This window comes from Fukomys damarensis, unplaced genomic scaffold (genome assembly GCF_012274545.1).
Source record: "Fukomys damarensis isolate Sample0158 unplaced genomic scaffold, DMR_v1.0_HiC HiC_scaffold_18, whole genome shotgun sequence".
Lineage (NCBI taxonomy): Eukaryota > Metazoa > Chordata > Mammalia > Rodentia > Bathyergidae > Fukomys > Fukomys damarensis.
This window is the reverse complement of record NW_022900930.1, coordinates 17,058,914-17,078,247: the sequence shown is the minus strand read 5'-3', so window position 1 is coordinate 17,078,247 and position 19,334 is coordinate 17,058,914. Positions and strand designations below refer to the sequence as shown.

Below are 19,334 nucleotides of genomic sequence, written 5' to 3'. Positions count from 1 at the left end.
CCAGACAGAATCTTGGGACAACCTATCACGTATTGTGAAATCTCATGATATGCCCACATATAAAAGAGAAAATAAGGCTCAGGTGCCTCCTCTGCTGTCATTAACATTAGAGGAAAATTACTTTTCCTTATCCTCCCTGTTAAGTGCTCAAATAAATTTAGAAAACAGTTCTGTTAAAAACAGGCTGTAAGTCAAAGTACTAAAAACAGTTTCTGAAGAACTGCTTGCAATATAGGATTTAGAAAATATTTTGGCTAACACTTAAAACAAGACATAGTTTTAAAAATATTTTATTCATACAAATTAAAAGATAGGCTCTCACCTTTTAAAAGATAATTCAGAAACTAGTTTTTGTTAACTATGGTTGGTAATAATAAAATTTTATATATCAACATTAAGATACTCAAAAGATATACTATTCTTAGTTTCCCTGGCATTTACCTCTGGGGAAAATATGATTTTGCAATAATATGTATTTTAGTACATATCAAAGATTCCTGTAAGTTTTTCTCATTAAGAGTTTTTAAACTTGAGTTTGTATAGCCTCCTTGTAACTGTAGGGTCACCTTTGCCTTTATAAGGTAATTCACAAATGATTCTTTTTTAAAAGTATCAAATTAAAGTACTATCATGAGAATTTTTCACTAAAAATGCTAAGCGTATAGTTCCCAGCATAACAAAAGAGTAATGTATGCTGATTTTACTCAGTCACAATTAAAAGAAAGTGTACATAAATTTTGCAGAAGACTTTATGTAATTTTGATTACTAGTCAAATCTATATACAAAACATTCTGGTAACCCTAAGAAAGTAAAACATTTTGTTCAAAGAGTTATAAAGCAAAATGCAGGAACAGAGGTGGCAAAAAAGCTGGGTTTCACTAACAATCATCAGGGCAAGTATGTGAGAAAAGATGCAACAGAAACAAGTAATCAGGAATACCCTAATGTCTCCTACCCCTACTCCTTCAGATTATAAAGCACCTGTTATGTACTAGGTGATTTTATTAGAAACATGATAAATATTTCTTAAAGAATCTACGTATAGAAAACATACATATAAAATTATATATTTTAATAGTTTAAACCCTAAAATATATATCAATATAAAACATTAATTTTTCTCCATATAAATTGGATTTTTTTGTCCACATAACAATATCATATCCAAAGCCCATCATAAACCCAACTTACACTGATACTTGAAACACGTTCACATACACACACAACACATATATAAACATGTTTATATACATACAAACATGCATATTTACTGAGTCTCAACAGAAAAAAATACCTATGGTCGCAAACAAAGCATCTCTTCATAAATATTTGTGTATATAAAGTGTCTGAATATAGAAAAAAACAGTCTTTAACTTAATTCTGCCCCTAATTGAACACAGTAGGCCTAATAGTTTCAGCTGCCATCATGTTCTAAAATCTTGCGGTTTTCATACAGATTTAACTATTCATATATGAAATTGCTCATATTTACCAGTGGAAGGCCCTATTCTAGACTGATTATAGACTCAACGGAGTCCTCAGTGTATTGCTAAAAACTTGTGATTATGCCTGCAAAAATATTTTACCTTTTGCTTATCTAACTCTTCCTCTTCAGTAAAACAGCAAACTTGAAAGAGAATTCTGGGCTTCAGATTTTACCATGTGCATCCTGGAAATTGTGGAATGTCAACAGCAAGCTGTGTCAGGGATGCTACAGCAGGAGCAGACAGAAACCCAGGCTCCCCACCTATTTATCTGATATTTAATCACAATAATAAACTCTTGGTTCCACAAAGTGACTGCAACTTGCTTTTTAACAGTATCAGTGAAGTAACTGATCTCATGGAAGATTTGTCAGAAAACAGATGTTTTCCTTGCCTTTCGATTACACAGATAAACTAGCATGCTTGGTAATATTCCCCATAGTGTCCTGGGAATGTCACCCACATGTAAGTGTCCAGTCTCTAGCCTCATCTAATAAACTATTAGTACAAAATATTCATGAAGAGAAAAACACACTGAACATAAATAATCTACTAAAAATAAAATAAAGCAATTAGAGAATCTTACATAACAAAATTTACTCATATACCAAGGTCACTGTGTTTATATAGTTTTACTTCGATTTGGTTAACTTTTGAGCTTGATATTTTAAGTAATCATGTTCTTAACCAAAATATTTCCCCACTTACTGATAGATTATTTTAAAATACTGGAGCCTGTATAATAGCCTTGGTGTGCTCATTGAAAAGCAAATCAAATAAAAAGTGCTACAGATTTATGGGTGGGAGAGAAAAACATGCCTTTTTCCAAAGGAACATCAGAAGCAAATGGGATGTGAATCCCTTAAATTGGGCAAAGAGCTCTTTAATGCCTAGGCAGACACTTTAACATCAGAATATGGTAACTTTTCCTTACATTCCTCCACCTTTTCCTCTTTTGCACATTGTAAAAACAAAATCCACTTCTGCATCCCCTCACATTTTGGATAAAACAAAATAACAGAAACAAGTGAATTTCATGCTTAGTGAGGTTAAAAAAGATTAACCATGATTAGGTGTTAAGTGATAGAAAAAAGTATGGATCATTCTACCATCTGTATGGTTTGGGAGATATACTGGTTTAAGTAACTTTTCAAAAGACGGATTATGTGGTGTCCACCTATCCAAGCATATGCCTGATTATCAATCACATCCTCTGCGTGGCCACTGACACCAGTGTTTGGACTGTGGGAACCACCTTCACACCCTAGCTTAAAGGGTCCCACATGGGTCACAGTACCAGTCTCCAGCCCTGATTGGTGGAGGTGCATCATTTATAGCAGGTGAAGGCCTCATTTTTAAGGAGCACAGGCTCACAAAGACAGGAGTTCAAAAGGACGCTGATGGTGACATGGAACGGCACTCTGTCCTAGAGTACAGCAGAAGCAAACACTCTTCCTAGCTAAAGTGTTAGCAAACTGTCATACCATGTAGGACAGTATTTGTATTAAACCCATTGCTGGAATTTATAACTTACAGAAAAAGCTTATTTCTAATCCTCTCCTCTTACCCCTGTCCAAGGTTAGATATCATGATGGGTGACTGCACTTGTAGCCTTGTCTAAACTGACATTAATGAAGCCTACAGTAATAAGGAAAAGCAACTATTATTTTCCCAACCATACAGGACATATACAAATCACTCTGCAGTGATACACCACCAGTTATGACAAGACTGGAATAATGTCATGGTAACAGTAAAACACCAAATAACTTGTGACAGTCGTGTTCCCAACCACACACACACACACACACACACACACACACACTTTCACACTATTTTGGGGAAATTCATCACTGAGGGAAGAGCTCAGGAGGGCACATAATTCACCATTTGAGGAGATGCTGGTTAGATGAGTAAGTATCAATTAGGGTGAATTATGTATTCAGCAAACCCACAACAGCCTAGCACAATGGTGAGATTCTGTCAGGGTCTGCTCAATGCAGGACACGCATGTTAAGACTGTGGACCAGGTCCGCTCCTACAAGCATTAGCATTCGCTTGTCTTTTCATGGAATATGAAAGGTAAACTGAGATTTCTCTGGTGATGGTCAACTGTCTGAATAGCAGATTTTTCTTCTGTCACTGCATTAATGTTGCCCGAATAAGCATCTTCATCGTCCTCTTCATCCTTTGGGTTACCCTCCAGGCTGTGTCTAATGCCATAAGCAAAGTAAATCAGGAAGCCTTTGGGGAGAGAAAAAAGAGTCAATATTTTAGGTATGTCAGGAAAGAATGGTCGTGGTATGGGAGATTTAATACAGAATTTAAATGGCCTGTTCCTTTCTTTTTCTGTGCTACTTTAGAAGAATGGAATGCAAAAACAAGGCACCTCATGAAGGCTTCCTCCATAAATGTTTTCTCAATAGAAGGTGCCTTTCATTTCTAACCTCCAAACTTCACGGAATGCACTTTTCTCTAAATAGATGTTTTTCAGGAAAAGTTTATGTGGAAAAAATTTATATTTATGTTCTCAAAACTCAACATCCTATTTTAAACAAAATGATATGTGAGGTAAAGAAGAGAATTTATATCTTAATAAAGTGGTGGATTATCTACCATGGTCAGGTATCTTGAAAAGCAAGTCTGGTGTCAACAAAGAGGGCATGGACATGCCTTCCACATGTCACCATCACCAGGGAGACCAAAGAACTGTATCTAAAACAACTGTAACTAACAGCCATGCCAACCATGTGGAGACAGCAGGCAATGTCTTACATACCACCATAAGATAATTTATATGTAGGCATTTTATTTATAAAAACTAGACAAGAATTTTTAAGTTACTCTGAAATGACTCTTTGGGGCTTTATTTTTCTCATCCACAAGACAGAAAAAATAAAATTGACATAGTTCTCCATGGTTATTGGGAGATTTAAATTTTAAAAGGTATTTGAGGGGTAGGAGTATCTCAGAACATTTGCCTAATGTATCTGAGGTCCTAGATTCAATCTCTAGCACCACTCAGACAAGAATTTTTAAGTTACTCTGAAATGACTCTTTGGGGCTTTATTTTTCTCATCCACAAGACAGAAAAAATAAAATTGACATAGTTCTCCATGGTTATTGGGAGATTTAAATTTTAAAAGGTATTTGAGGGGTAGGAGTATCTCAGAACATTTGCCTAATGTATCTGAGGTCCTAGATTCAATCTCTAGCACCACTCTCCAAAAAAGTCTTATTCCAGGAAAGAGCAGAATGTTCAGTTCTCCACAGCCTGTGAAAGTGGAAACAAAGTGTCAAAGGTTTGAAAACTAAAATGTTAAAAGACCTACCAAGTGCCATCCAAATGCTGAATCTGACCCAAGTGTCTGCACTCAACTGGACCATCAGATAAATGTTCACCAGGATGCTGAGTGCTGGTAAAAATGGTAAGAATGGAACCTAAGGAGGAAAAAAAAAATCTTTTTTAGTATACTCCTACTTTGAAAAGATACTTCTCAAATTATTTCAAGATGGTGACATTAATTTGATATACACACTTTCAGACTACATCAACAAGCTTATATTCTAACAAGAAAGACAACTTGAATGAAAATCCTTCTTCTAGAGATTATTAAAAGGAGAACATCATTTTAGATTGCTTGCTAAAGTTCAATGCAACTGGAGGATCATCAAACCAGGTAACATCTACACCATCACCAGGATATAATAGGATTTGGGGTTCAGTTTAGATTAGGGTTTATTGGTCTAGTTTAGACATCAATAGGTCATGCCCTGGGACTCTGGATATACACAGTAGCCTGACAAATACTTAGGAGGTTCTCTTCACACCCCAGTCTGCTCCTAGTGCTAATGGGACAAGATAATAAAAAGTTGTAGCGGAAAGGCTTTTGGTGGAAACAAATCTTCGAGAGTTGTACATTTCTAAAAATAAAACATTCAAATTACTTTTCTGATGTTTTACATTTAGGAAAATATTGTTTATTATATGGCTTTTGAGAAAGGGAGTTTGAGACAACCAATGTAGAGAAAATACTGAGACAAAGAGAACACATCAAAAACTTTGACACTCTTGCTCACTGGTTAACTTTGTTAAGCTTTATTTTTTTTTAAACAACTCACTAACACAAAAAGTGTACATCATATTTAGGATCTCTAATTCTCAAGTACATACCATAAAGGCCACTTTTTGCTGATTCTGTGGCTGCCTCCAAATGGTCAGAACAACAGCAATGGAGAAAACAAGAAACAGTACGAGAAGGGCAAGGCTCCAAGCCTCCAGCCTTGAGATAGCTTGCACTCCGTAAGTGGTCAGAATACTCAGGCCCAGCACAAGAAAGGCTGCAGGGTATAAAGCAGAGTCAGCACATAGGCTTCACTTGGATCCTTTAGTTCTAGCAGTCTATTCTGATACTGAAGTTCTTTACATATCTACTTCGATAAATACAGAATCTTCCTTTTTTTTTTTCTTATTTTTCACTGTGGAAAGAAGTGGTCTCACCGAGTTATGAAGCAGTGCTCATTTCAGTAATGTCTTAGAAATCGGCCTCTCCATGTGGAGCTACCATCTTGCTTTCTCTGCCCATGTAACCTGGTCCTCATGTGCTACTCAGGCTATATCACAGGGACTGATGGGATGTGTTGGGAGTGGATATCTTCCTTTTTAAAAATGAGAAACAGTAAATCTGTTTCAAACTGTTGCAAAAATGGATTGCTAATACAGATAAATAGTAGTATGTAAGCTGTATCTTTTGTCGCTATTTCAGGCAAAGACATTCCACCTCTAATCATCAAGTCTGCATTAAAGGATCTAGTATTTGCTCTCAGAGAAACCTGATCTTCTCTAGCTTGGCATCAATAATTTTGTACCATAAAGCCCTGTGACAGCAAGGACCATCTTTCTAAACATCCTGAATCCCCAACAGTGCCTAGTATACAGATGAGGCCTACTAAATGTCACTGGAAATACGGATAATTAGGTAATTGTGGGTAAGGAAACAAGGATTTTCTGTGTTCCTTCCAAGTCTCATTGGGCTCCAGTCCCACTACATCTGTCCTGATGCTTTCAGAGAGAACAATCTAAAAGCCAATGAAATGTCCCAGTTTGCACTCAGGCCCCTCTTACCTTACAGAATTTCATTCTTTCTTCTCCAATCATCAAGTTATATTAAACTTATACTGATAGTATAAACATAAACTCAATTATTAATGACTAGCTAGAAATTTCAGGACTCTAGCTGGTAACTAACATATTCTAGGGTACCGTGGGGCCTGTGGTCCTCTTTCTTACATGTTATCTACTGGGTCAGAAGATACACAGGCACATGCAATGAAGAGGACTTACCTAGGAATCCTACCAGAAAGCTCACGAGAGACGCCGACTGTCTTGTAGGCAGAGCAGAGGGGCTGAAGAGGGTTCGCAGGCTGAAGCCCTGTCCTTGCAGCATGGTGAGCTGAGACTCGCTTTTTGAGGCTGCAGCAGTATATGATCCTAAACCTTCTTTCTCAGGGGAGTATTTGGGCTGCTCATAACATAAACCAGGCTGGTACCTATGCCCAAATAAATATCTGTGTCTTCAAACAGACATTTGGTCCAAGTGAATCCAGTGCCTAAGACTCTAGGTAAGACATCTTACAAAGTCACAGTGTGTGTGGTCAAGTGATACTTCTCATGACTCCAGCCCCATAACCATGATAATCCAAGCACAAACTTTTTTTTTGTACTGGGGTTCGAACTCAGGACCTTGCGCTTGCGAGGCAGGTGTGGCACCACTGAGCTAAATCCCCAGCTCCCCAAACCTTTTCAATAAAGTATGAGTTTCTTCTGATAGCCATTTAACTAAAGTTATGGAGTAGATGCAAAATAGTTAAATTTTAAGGTGAGGCAAGTGTGACAATCAAATAATTATTTCTGAAATCAACTAAGTCCAAAGTAAACATTGCGTAAAAACAATATGGAAAGTCCAGTTAAATATGAAGTAGAGAATAATGCCTTCTTCTGGGGGTTGGTATTCAGAAGCCTCATCAAGTTTGTGATAATCTAGACTGTTAGCCTGACTCATTGAGAAACACCGATGAAGCTAGTAAAGCATACTCTTGGGTACATCTGTGAGGATGCCAGGCACGGAGGACAGCAAACTAAGGGGCAGATGCGCTCTGTATGTGAGGTGAGGTAGCACCATCCAGTAGGACGGAGGCCCAGACGGGAACAAGAGGAAGAGGAAGCTCCCCAGTGCAGACTCTCTTCTCCTCTCTCTGCTTCTTGTCTGACACAAGGTAAGCAGCTCTCCCCCATCATGCTCTTCTGCCACAGGCCCAGAAGCAATGGTGCCAGCTGACTATGGGCTGAGACCTCTGCAGTCATGAGCAAAATAAACCTTTCCTCCTTAAGTTGTTACAGCAATAGAAAGTTTGTTATAACAACAGAAAGCTAACACACAGTCCAGCTTTATCTCTCAACTTTCCAACCCAGTTTCTCTACCTTAACCAAAACAAGCTTATCTAGTGATTCAGCCACCTCCCATCCCATGAACACTATTTTCCTTTGTGAGTTTACCCTTCTTCTCTATAGCTTGTGTCAAGATACCAGCCTGCTTCACCACCTAGTGCCTGCCTCAATCTTCCTTCTCTCTTTCTGAGCAGACTTTGCTTATTTTAGAAAGTAACATTTTTTCCATGTAAAAAATATGCTTACTGTGGAAAAATACAGAAAAGTATGTAGAAATTAAATTACAACTACACATAACACCCCTACCCAGTGCTAATCACTATTAGCATTTTAGCACAATTTCATCTAGTTGTATATGTATATATACACATATACCACTTCTTAATGTAAATTTATGTTAAGTTCAGATGTTACATGCACATTTGCATACTGAAACAGAAATATTTATCCATATAATTAAATATAATTTTATTTGCCACAGAAAAATCCACTATTCTACTACTGATATTCATGTTAGCTGCATTTTTTTCACTCATGAATTTACTTTTCTATGAACATCCTTTTGCCTCTGATTAAAGCTTCAGTATAAAAATCTCAGTATACTGGGACAAACAGGTTGGTTGTTTTTGTTTTTTGCGGTACTAGAGAATGAATCCAGGACCTTGTACTGAGTTAGCCCTTTTAAAAATTATTGAAGGTTACTGCAGTTGGGCTTGAATTCGCCATCCTCCTGCCTTAGCCTCTCAGAGTGCTAGGTTCATAGGTGTATACTCCATACTGATAAAAATGTATAATATTTTTTAATATCTTTATACACTGTATTTACAAATACATTATAGAGTATTTTTATATGTCTTTATACACTGTATATATTGAGTCATCCTATCACTAATGATCAAACTGTATTTGATTTTTATTTTATTTTATCTTATTTTTGGTACCAGGGATTGAACTCAGGACCTTGTGCTTGCAAGGCAGGAGGCAGAACCACTGAGCTAAATCCATAGCCCTGCATTTGATGTTTTTGCTAAAGACAGTCTGCTTCTTATACTTGATACTGACATCTTTAATGGATGTTACAGTTGAGATCTGAAATGCTCCTAAAGGTCTCATGTATGCAGAGGTGGGGCTTCTGAAAGGTGATTGGATAATGGGGTTGCTGTGCTCCTAAGTGGATTAATTCATCAATGAGTTTGTGTGCTCAGCAATGGGGCCTGGTCAGAAGAGGCAGGACCAGAAGGGCATATTCTTGACCCTGGCTCTTCCCTTCTCTCTGTTTTCCTCTACCATGCCTTTCTTCCATGCCATTTCTACCTTGGAGCCAACCAACCACAGATGGAATCCTCTGAAATACATGAGTAAAAATAAACCTCTCTTCCTTTAGGTTGTGGGTGCTGGGATTTTTTCTCAGCAATAGGAAAGTTACTAATACAATGGACATGGCCTCTCACCTTGATGAGACTATTAGGCCCTTGAAGTGAGGAGAGGGCACATTCTCAATTGTCTTTTTTTCCTGTGCCCCACCTGGCACACACCCTTCAGAATTGCTGGGAACTTACCTGAGGATGAGCACACAGGCTGCGACCAGAGAGTAGGCCATAAGTGTTCCAATGGACATCATGTCCACGAGGGCTTTCAGGTCAAAAAGAAATGCCATTACAGCTATTAAGAAAAGAAAGGAAAGAAAGGTAAAGCAACAGCCTCCTGATGAAATTCCATAGGGTTCAATCTCTTTTAAGTCAGAGATAAATGACTGGCACTTTTTAATTTCAGTACTAATGGTAAATCAAACAAAGTATAAAAATATTTCTCAGTTTATAAGATGTCTTTTAGGTCACATAAATGGCTAATAAAACTTGAAAAACTGTGAGCTCTCTTGCAAGTAGACACATCTACTTAGATTTCTTATAACATACTTGTCCAAACAACATGAAAACATTAGATGACAGAAGACTGACCATCTTTTGGTGTATCAGAAGAAAAATATTGCTAGGAAATACTGGCTAGATTGCTTTTCAAAAGTAAAAATATTTCAGCTGGGGATTTATCCCAGTAGTTCTGCTGCCTGCCTCACAAGCTCAAGGACCCAAGTTGGATCCCTGGTACAAAAAGGGCGGGGGCAATAAATAAATAAATAAATAAATACTTCAAAGTTTCATTATAGAAGTGAAAAGCCATTTTAATTTTCAGCTGTAAAAAATTATAACATAACTCAAAAATTGTAAAATAGTTTGGACAAAATTGATATGACATTAAATTATATTTTTATGTAGACTATATTTTACTCTTATTAAAGCTATACCTTCCAAGTAGACTGAACAGATGTAAAAAATCAACATGTGAACTTGTACATCAAATTCCAATTAAGTTAGGAGGTAAAATATAATATTAACTTGAATTTTTAATTTACCACATCGCAGTCCTTATCTCAGTAAGCAGGTAACACCACATTCACTTTACATGGTGTTCCTGACCTCTATGCAACTTTTCTATCTCTGATCTCATCTTCAAGTCAGTGATTCTTGGAGGTGAGAAATTTCACTTTGGCTATATAAAATGACCAAAACCTTGACAGGTTCCTGACATGTTTTGCCTAATGGAAATATCCCCATCTTGTAGAAAGGTTAACTTGGCAAGGCTACAATTACTTGAGAGAGGCAGAGTTCTACCTCAACCAACATCTCTATGTATTCTCCTTCACAATACCACATCTTTTCTCTATTCTCTTTTGTAGTGCAGAAGACTGAATTCATGGCCTCACACATGCTAGACATTTTTCTTTAAATAGACTGCATGCCTCACTATGAAAACTCTTCACTGCTAGGATACATATTACATTATTAAAATTTTAGCATGTTTTTTGAGGATTACAGATAGACGAATAAGGTAGCCAAGAGAGGAAAAAAAGGATTAATTATCCATATCAGGTCTCTGGTCCAAGTTAAAACAAGTGTAATAAGGTGTGAGAGTACAAAATAACAAAAATACAGTATTTTAGAGCATTAGGACCATTCCATTATATTTTAAAAATTAATGTCAGTATTTTATTCTACTAAATTATATTCTTCCTGAAGGAATGAAAAGGACAAATTATTTTTTAAAAAATTTTAATATAAAGTAGAATTATTACTGGGCAAGTTTTTTACTGGAAAGAATAAAAAGGTTTTAGGGATTAAATGAGATGTGTGATCCTTGTCAAGAAACATTTATGAAGTGTCTTTAATGTAACAGACTTTTAATCACAAAATGGGCTTTGGATCATCTAGCACAATCTTCATTTTATGGGGACAGAAATCTAAGCCTGAGAAAATATGTAACTTGACTTTCAAATACAGTATATTCTACCAAATGTCAAAACTATTAGAAAATGTTTGCTACTAAAATAAAGCTTCTGATTCTGAAAAACAGCACACTTCATATATAATGAGACATCAGCATTGTCTAACCTAATTCCCTATTGCTTCTCGGGCCTTTTGGCTAAGATCCAGTGTAGTAACCTAATGCCCTAAAAGTTCAGAGCCTTAGTGAAATGACTTTCTAATGCCAAGATGGTCACATTTTATATAGCTATAAAGTTTACTAAAGTCTTCTCTTGCTTCCTATAACACTACCTCTAAGGCTATTCTCTTAATTTATGGAATCTCTGAAAACTTCCACATGCTGTAACAATCGGGCCAAAGGCATCTTGCATGAATATTAAGATATGTCAAAATGTAGACAATCTGGATTTTCTGAATATAATTTGCATATCAAAGTTATCAAAAGGACAACTAGATTCTAGTGGGGTGAGAAAGGATGCTAATCTTAGAGGATCAAGATGCCCAGGAACCAGGGATGCCCACTCTACTAAGAGCAGTAAGCACAATGGCCAACTAACTAACTATATGCAATTTGTGACATTTTTCATGCTTGATTAAAAATGGGTGAAGTTTTTTTAAAAATCCTCAGAGATGTTGAACATTTTTTCATGTATTTGTTGGCCATTTGTACTTCTTCCTCTGTAAAGTGTGTATCTGTCCATTTAATTTGCCCATTTCTTGAGTCAGTCTTTTATTTTACGTGGTCTAATTTTTTGAGTTCTTTATATATGTATATCCTAGATATTAGTCCTCTGTCTGAAGAACAGCTGGCAAATTTTTTCCATTCTGTAGGTACTCTCTTTACTGAATAATTCCTTTGCTGTATAGAAGTTTTTAAATTTGATGCAATCCTATTTTGTTAATGCTGCTACTTCTTGTGCAATCATGGTTCTGCTTAGAAAATCCTTTCCCACACCGATGACTTCAGGTGTTTTGCCCACTCTCCAAGATGACTGTAACTGTATGTACTGCAAACATGTAATATAAAAAATCCTCAGTCATTAAATTCATATTACCAAAACTAGATAATTATTCTTCGATTAAAAATTTCTGTACCAAAAGTAGAATTTTATGTGCTCATTCACCAATTACAAATAGTGAAGAACCTTTAGAATCTTTTGCACATTTGTTAGAAGCCCAAATTATTAAAATAATGAAAGAACATCTCAAAGGATCACTTAATTATGAATTTCAGTACAGAACCAACACCACGATTTTAACATGTTAATCCCAATGTTCATACACTAATTTAGCCAGGATTTTGTTCTTAACTTACATGCAAAGCATGCAGATCCTCTTTGTAAGTCCACGCATGCGCACAAAATGTTCCCATCCAATGTTTGTAAAGCTTACCAGAAAAGACCCCTGCAGTCAACGTGGCAGCAACTGGTGACTGCCTCTTACTCAATCTGGCAAGAAATCTAAACAGTAAACCATCCCGGGCCATGGCAAACAGAATGCGTGGTAAAGGAAACATAGAGCCCAGAAGACTAGAACAGAAAAATCCATAATCCACATGTGAGTTATACAAAGTACTATTCTAGACAGGTAAATATATAGGTACAGATAGGATCCACTACGGTAGAGAACCAAAAAATTCAAAAAAATTAACAACAATTAAAATAGAAAACCACCTATTTGTTTCAGAGGCCTTGATGAAAAAGATTTCCCTTTTCTTGATAAAAGTCAACTCTCTCACCTGCCACTGCACCCGATGATAAAGTAGCAATTACTGGTGTCTTCGTTTTGGAATTGATCTGAGCTAGGCATTTGAAAAGCAACCCATCCTCTGCCATAGCATAGATTACACGAGGCATTGGAAAGATGGATCCAAGAAGACTGAATAAAAAGCAAAGACATGCAGTATGGCAAACGCATTCATGCACAATTAGAAACCAGACTGAAATTAGGTAACTCTATAAAAATCAGCATCAGAGTGTGATTATGAAGTCATTGTTTTTTAAATGCACTATAATTGGGCACTGAAAAATATTTGCCAACCTTGACCATCATGGTACTCATTATTCTGTTACAAATGCTTGCCCAACCAAATTATCAGTCTAAAAACAATATTGTGACTCAATTGTGTGAACCAATTATTATTACTGAGTTAAAATGACATAATTAGACTTTTCAAAAAACCAAACCAATATCATTATGACATTTCTAGTGGCAATAATTCAAAAATAAAATTTCTAAATTAAAATTCAATTAAAGAAGAGATTAATTTTACCCCACAATATGTTACTTCTTTTATTCAATTACGTGTTTATGAGACCATTTTAAATCATACAGCTTGATCTTTGATCAAATTAGTAATAATTCTCAGCACAATAAAAGTCAAGGAAGAGAAAGACTGAAAAAAACAACTTACTGTAAATTTAGTAATAGAAGTAGCCAAAATTAAATGTTAGTAACAGTGAAATTTAGTAAGATACTTTTTGCTTAAGAGGTTTTGAATTACTTCTGCTTATTGGCTACACCATCCCATACATGAATTAGTTGTGAAAAATAACATATAAGGGAAAATATTTTATTTTTAAAAATTCACTCTTGGGATCTGAAATCCTGGTGGGGATCCCGGAAGCCTGGCTCCCCACTGTAAATCCAGGTCAATAGCACTGCTGGCCTCGGTTTCTGGAAGTCGACTGCAGGGAGGTCCACAAGTGGGGGAAAAATAGATTTTAAAAAACTCCATTTTCATTTTATCTTTTCATAGGAGTGGGTTAAGCTTGGCCATGGATGAATCTCTGTCCGTCATTGTAAGAACAAGATGGCACCGGTCTTCACAGTTCAGACGTAATTCTTTTGTGGTACTGGGCTTGAGCCTAGGCCTAGCTGTGAGCTAGCAGGCAAGCTTTCTAGCACAGAGCTACATTCCCACCCTACCTCACCCCCTTGAGACACGGTCTCACTAAGTTGCTAGGGTGGCCTTGCACAGTCAATTCTGCTCCCTAAACCGCCTAAGCAGCTGAGATTATAGATGTATGCCAGGGAACCTGGCTTACAGGGGTAATTTCTAATTGTCAATTATATTTTCTCTAGAAAATATAAGAAATTTTGGAGAAAAAAAAAGCTAGGTTGATGAATTATAACCACACATTTCTCCTTTAAAAAATCCGACCACATACCTTCCACTCACACTGACTACTGTATTACCTTAAAAAATTTTTGTTTTTGTTTTGAGACAGGGTTTTGCTATGTAGTTCAGGCTGGCCTTGAACTCACTATGTTGCCTAGGCTGGCCTCAAACTTGTGGTGATCCTTCCCGAGTTCTCGGATTACAAGCTACCATGCCTGGTGACAAACTATTACAAGGACTATAGAAAATGTCAAGTCTACATGCAGTTTTAGACTGTCTGAAGAACTTCAAATGACACGAAAGCCAGCAAAGCCAGCAGAGACATACTAGAGTAAGCAACCTAAAGTTTTACAATGCATAGATTAGATACATGAATACATGACACGTATTTGCATGTATATTAATGCCATTTATATTTATATGGAAGTTTGGACCAACATTATCTTGAAAAACTCTTTTAACTGATGTGGGAAAAGTTTTTTTTTTTAATCACTTAAGATTTTTAATGGCAATTCTGGGCAAACTATTCAGTAAATACATAGTTGCATAATATTTTCCTCATGTTAGAATATTTTTAGAACATACAAAAATATTTTTTAGACAGTAACTATACTTTGCAGGAACCCAAACAGCCCCTGTCCCAAAGCCAGTGGAATGTACCTTGTGGACAGTGCACAGAGGGAGCCCGCTGCAACAACGTACTTGGCAGGACCCCATCCAACGTACTCAAATGCTACCGGAAGGGGGCTTTTTTCATCGAGGAGGTAGTATGGCATCATAAGTGTCAAAGCTGCAGAGACTCCAAAGTAGGCCATAAAACAAACAAGCAAAGAAGTCACTATTCCAATAGGAATAGCTTTCTGGGGATTCCGGACTTCTTCACCTAAGGTAATACAAACAAACAATGTGCATGTTTAATAAGCCATTTTTAGGCAAAAACAACTTAATGTGGATCAAATTCTTTCTCTCTTCCATGGCAATTTTACTCTGCTTTTGTCCCTTCTGGTTTTTTAGTGTGATCCATTTATTTTACATTAAATTTCCCCTCTCTTCTGGAAGGTACTTTTCTATTACATAAAAATCCAATTCCCAGAGGGAAAAGAGAAATCATGCAAGTAATATTCTCATTTCCAGGAGAAACTGATGCATCAACACTCTTAAGTATTTAGGGACTGCAGTCTCCACCTATTTGGAAGGAGACTCACCCACAGATTACATGACCGATGCGATGTTTTATAGGTTGGGACACATGAAGGCTTCAGATAAACTTATTTCACCTATGTGAAACCAAATTCTTTGTACCCTTTTTGTAAGATTTGACATCTGAAGTACCCCAAAAATGATTACTTATAAGGCTGTGCAATGACAAGAAGCTAGAGGGGGCACCAGGAGAGTGATTCAGGCATGAGGACTTTATGGTACAGGATAAAGAGAAAATGCCAGAGCATATTTCATCCATCAAGGAAAAGGCAGTTTAAGAAAATAAATATTTGGAAGTGATAGCACATCCACATAGTTTAAGTACAATAATCATGAATTATACATGTAAGGTATTTCACAGCTTGCTAAGTATTTGTCATATGTGTACTTTGGCAATCTCTGTACTGCTCTCCCAATTTTACCAATGTAAGAAACCAAGGCTTAGAGAGTTTCATGAAGTATCTTTTCATTTTAAAATCTTATATAGCAGATATCACCAACAGATCTGGAATTAACACCCTTCTTATTCCCAAACCAGCTGTCTTTTTCTTGACCCTCTGCTTTCACACATGGCTACTCTGTGGTACAAGGGACACCTTTCCCTCTGTCTAGATCCAAGACACTGCTCTTACCAGTTGTTGCAATGCAGTCAAATCCCACAAAGGCATAAAAACAAGTGGCAGCACCAGCCAAGGTTCCTGCAAAGCCATAAGGCATAAAGCCACCAGCCCCATATATACTTGTTCCATTTTCAAAAGGTGACTCTCTAAAAGAAAGAAAAACACATTGCAAAGTCATTTTCATAGAAATGTGCTGCTTATAGGAATTTGAAAGTACATCTCTGAAAAGCTACTGAGTCTTCATTCAGCTCTTTGAACCTGATGTATATAAAATTTAAAACCTTATTATCTCAACCTGTTTTAGAAAATGTGGTAGGACCCTAGCAATAACCCTCTTAGGTCACTGTCTTGGTTACTTTTCTCTTGTTGCTGAGACAAAATATGTGACACAAAGTTAAAGGTCTATTTAGCTCACTGTTTGTAGAGGTTTCAGTCCATAACAGGCTGGCTACAAGCCAGAGTGGCATGGCAGACGGGCAACACAGAGGAGAAACAGTTCATTGTGGGCAGAAGGTAGCAAAGCAAGCAAGCAAGGGAACTTAGCAGCATTTTTTTTTTGCCCCTTTTATAATCTGGGGTACCAGGATTAGAGCAGTGCCAAACCAATCAGTGGACTGATTTATTAATCACCCACCTTTAATCCTAGCATTGCAATATGACTCAATCACACACCCTAGATCTAGACACTTCTGAAAAAGCCCCACCTAAGACCACATGAGGCATTGGGAGGATATCTATACATAGCCATAACAGTCACAGACATCCAACTAGAGGCTGATTGCCAGCAAATACATACAATCCCCAGACCACCCTGTCTGCAACACAAAGGCAGCCAGGATTTTGAGAACAGAGACATGTGCCATAACGCTTTTCGCTTGAAGAATCCATTCTTCAGTTCATAAAGTACAAAGTAAGACAACTATACATCTTTAAAGTTCACTAAGAAGTGAATTCACTAAGTGGAAAGGTGAAACAAAATTTCCTAGGCTAATTAACAGTGCTGGGGTTGAATATTCTATGTTAAAAAGTGTACAAAATCAGAGGATTTACAATTTTTCTCTAGGACTGCAACTTACATATATAAAGAATAACAAAGTCTGGTGTGGTGGTATACAGCTACTCAAGAGACTGAGGCAGGAGGATCACAAATTCAAGGCCAGCCTGGGCAGCTTAGCAAGACCTTATCTTAAAATAAAAAGGGTTAGGGATATAGCTAATGATAAAGTATTTGCCTAGCATGTGCAAGGCTATGGGTTCAATCTCTAACCCCTCAAAAAAATCAAGCAAAAACAGAGTACCTTACTCCATGTAATATATGTTTTTGAAATAGTATTTCTGCTTAAGCAACTAATAACATTCCCCCAAAACAAAGACTGAAAATGACTAAAACTCTGAAAGAATGAAATTGAATGGTAGTCTCAAAGGATGCAGACTTAAAAATACTCATTGTTATTTTGAGGGGGCAAACTGCTGGGGAGAAAGGAACAAGTTCTTCCAGGAGCTAGGTTTTCTCTTCTCTCTTCCCCTAATTCCACAGCACAGGTTGAGGCTGGGAACCAGCCTGGTGTGGCTTCTCATGAGGGCTCCATACTGAGCACACCCATACCTTTATGTCTGGAGGAGAGACTACACAGAGGGAGTCCACTCAGAAAGGTTTCAGAAGCAAGAAGTTTGAGAACCACTGCTCTAAACAAAGCCTTTGCATGCACTCTTAAAATGTAACATTTTTTAAAAGGGGAAAACTCCTACGTGTTTTACCTGGCACTTGCTGATATATTTTTGAGAAACTCTTCACTGATTTTCCAGTTAGCCACATTTCCTTTCACAAACCCAGCAACCATGACAAAGAGAAGGACTAAGATATTAACAGCTGTGAAGAATTTATTCACCCAAGCAGACTCTTTTACTCCAAAAGACAGGAGACCTATGGACAAAGAAAAGGCATTTTACTTTTCACCCTAACACAGACAATGACAATTTGAAGTGAATACAGGCATCAGGATATTGTTGCATCTACATTTATGTGTTTAACTCCTATGTAACCACTTCTTTACAGCCAGTTCCTACTCATTAGTTACTAATTGTGAAACAATGTCTTCTAAACATAGCTGATTTGATTTCTGGAGGCAGAACCAGCTAACAGGAGATTCCACACTAAGAAATACATAAGTCTAATAACCAGGTATTACCAATGGCAGGTAAATATAAGGTGATACTTAATTTTAATAGGATGCTTTCCTAAAAAGCCCCTTTAAGGCTAAAGGTTATGAAACATTCTTAAAAGCTTAATCCTGTATCTTTTATATATTTACTGAGCACAAGAACAAAAAATAATTCAATTGTTATGCCAGAAGTTCTCTGTTAAATCTATTCTTATTTCAATGGCTTTATTTTATACTGGGATTATAAAAATAACTAAGTTGAAGACATAGAAGAAGTATGAAGAAAACAACATTCAACTGTGATCCTCCCTCTAGAATTATATACACTTAAGCATACACATATTTTGATGTCAATAAATACAACTGCTCTTTAAAAACAAACAAAATCAAAACATAACAAGGTCTTACCACACTGCCCAAGCTATCCTTAAACACAGGGTCCTCCTTCCTCAGCCTCGAAAGTAGTTGGGATTACAGACACATGCTGCTGTGCCAACTATAATCTCATTTCTGACAGCTGCACGATCTACTATATGGAGATACCATAGTTTTACTCATCCTTTATTTATAGACAATTAGATCACTCTTAGGTTTTTATTTTTTATAATTATAAACAGTACTGACATCATCGTCCTTTTATAAATTTCTCCCTAGATTCTCTAATTCTTTCCTTAGAATAGTTTTCTATAAGTTAACCATGTATCAAAGGATATGAATTTTTATATAAGGCTTTTGATTTACAATGTCAAAATATTCTATAGAGACTCTGGCCCCAATTTAGATTGCTTGGGTTTTTTTTTTATACCTGTGTATTCTGTTCATATTCATTTATAAGATTCATTTATATATTGATGCTATAAGTGTCACAGTACTTTGTTTAAAATTTGCTTTTCAAAATTATTTTATTTTACTTTTATCTGGCATTAGGGATCGAACCCAGGACCTTGGCATGCTAGGAAAGTGCTTTACCCCTAAGTT

At 36.7% G+C, this 19,334-nt stretch overlaps 1 protein-coding gene and 1 non-coding gene across 3 annotated transcripts in view; one reads left to right on the top strand and one right to left on the bottom strand.

Moving 5' to 3' along the window:
• Positions 1-2,736: 2,736 nt before the first annotated feature.
• The window catches only part of Slc7a2 (solute carrier family 7 member 2), a 63,962-nt gene continuing 47,364 nt past the window's right edge, over positions 2,737-19,334 (bottom strand). Inside the window, exons 4-12 of one of the 2 annotated variants that reach the window (XM_010621782.3) lie at positions 17,953-18,118; positions 16,207-16,340; positions 15,035-15,257; positions 12,646-12,782; positions 9,493-9,595; positions 6,830-7,035; positions 5,660-5,826; positions 4,818-4,926; positions 2,737-3,729 (exon numbers count right to left, since the gene is read on the bottom strand). In XM_010621782.3, coding sequence (XP_010620084.1) covers positions 3,533-3,729; positions 4,818-4,926; positions 5,660-5,826; positions 6,830-7,035; positions 9,493-9,595; positions 12,646-12,782; positions 15,035-15,257; positions 16,207-16,340; positions 17,953-18,118 — 1,442 coding nt within the window. In that variant the 3' untranslated portion in view covers positions 2,737-3,532. Of the gene's footprint in view, positions 3,730-4,817; positions 4,927-5,659; positions 5,827-6,829; positions 7,036-9,492; positions 9,596-12,645; positions 12,783-12,991; positions 13,132-15,034; positions 15,258-16,206; positions 16,341-17,952; positions 18,119-19,334 lie in introns of both variants that reach the window. The other variant, XM_019207149.2, reaches the window with a different exon arrangement.
• On the top strand, positions 13,797-14,010 carry LOC117286836. The gene has a single exon (XR_004517935.1). It is a non-coding gene; the product is annotated as a small nucleolar RNA U89 (small nucleolar RNA).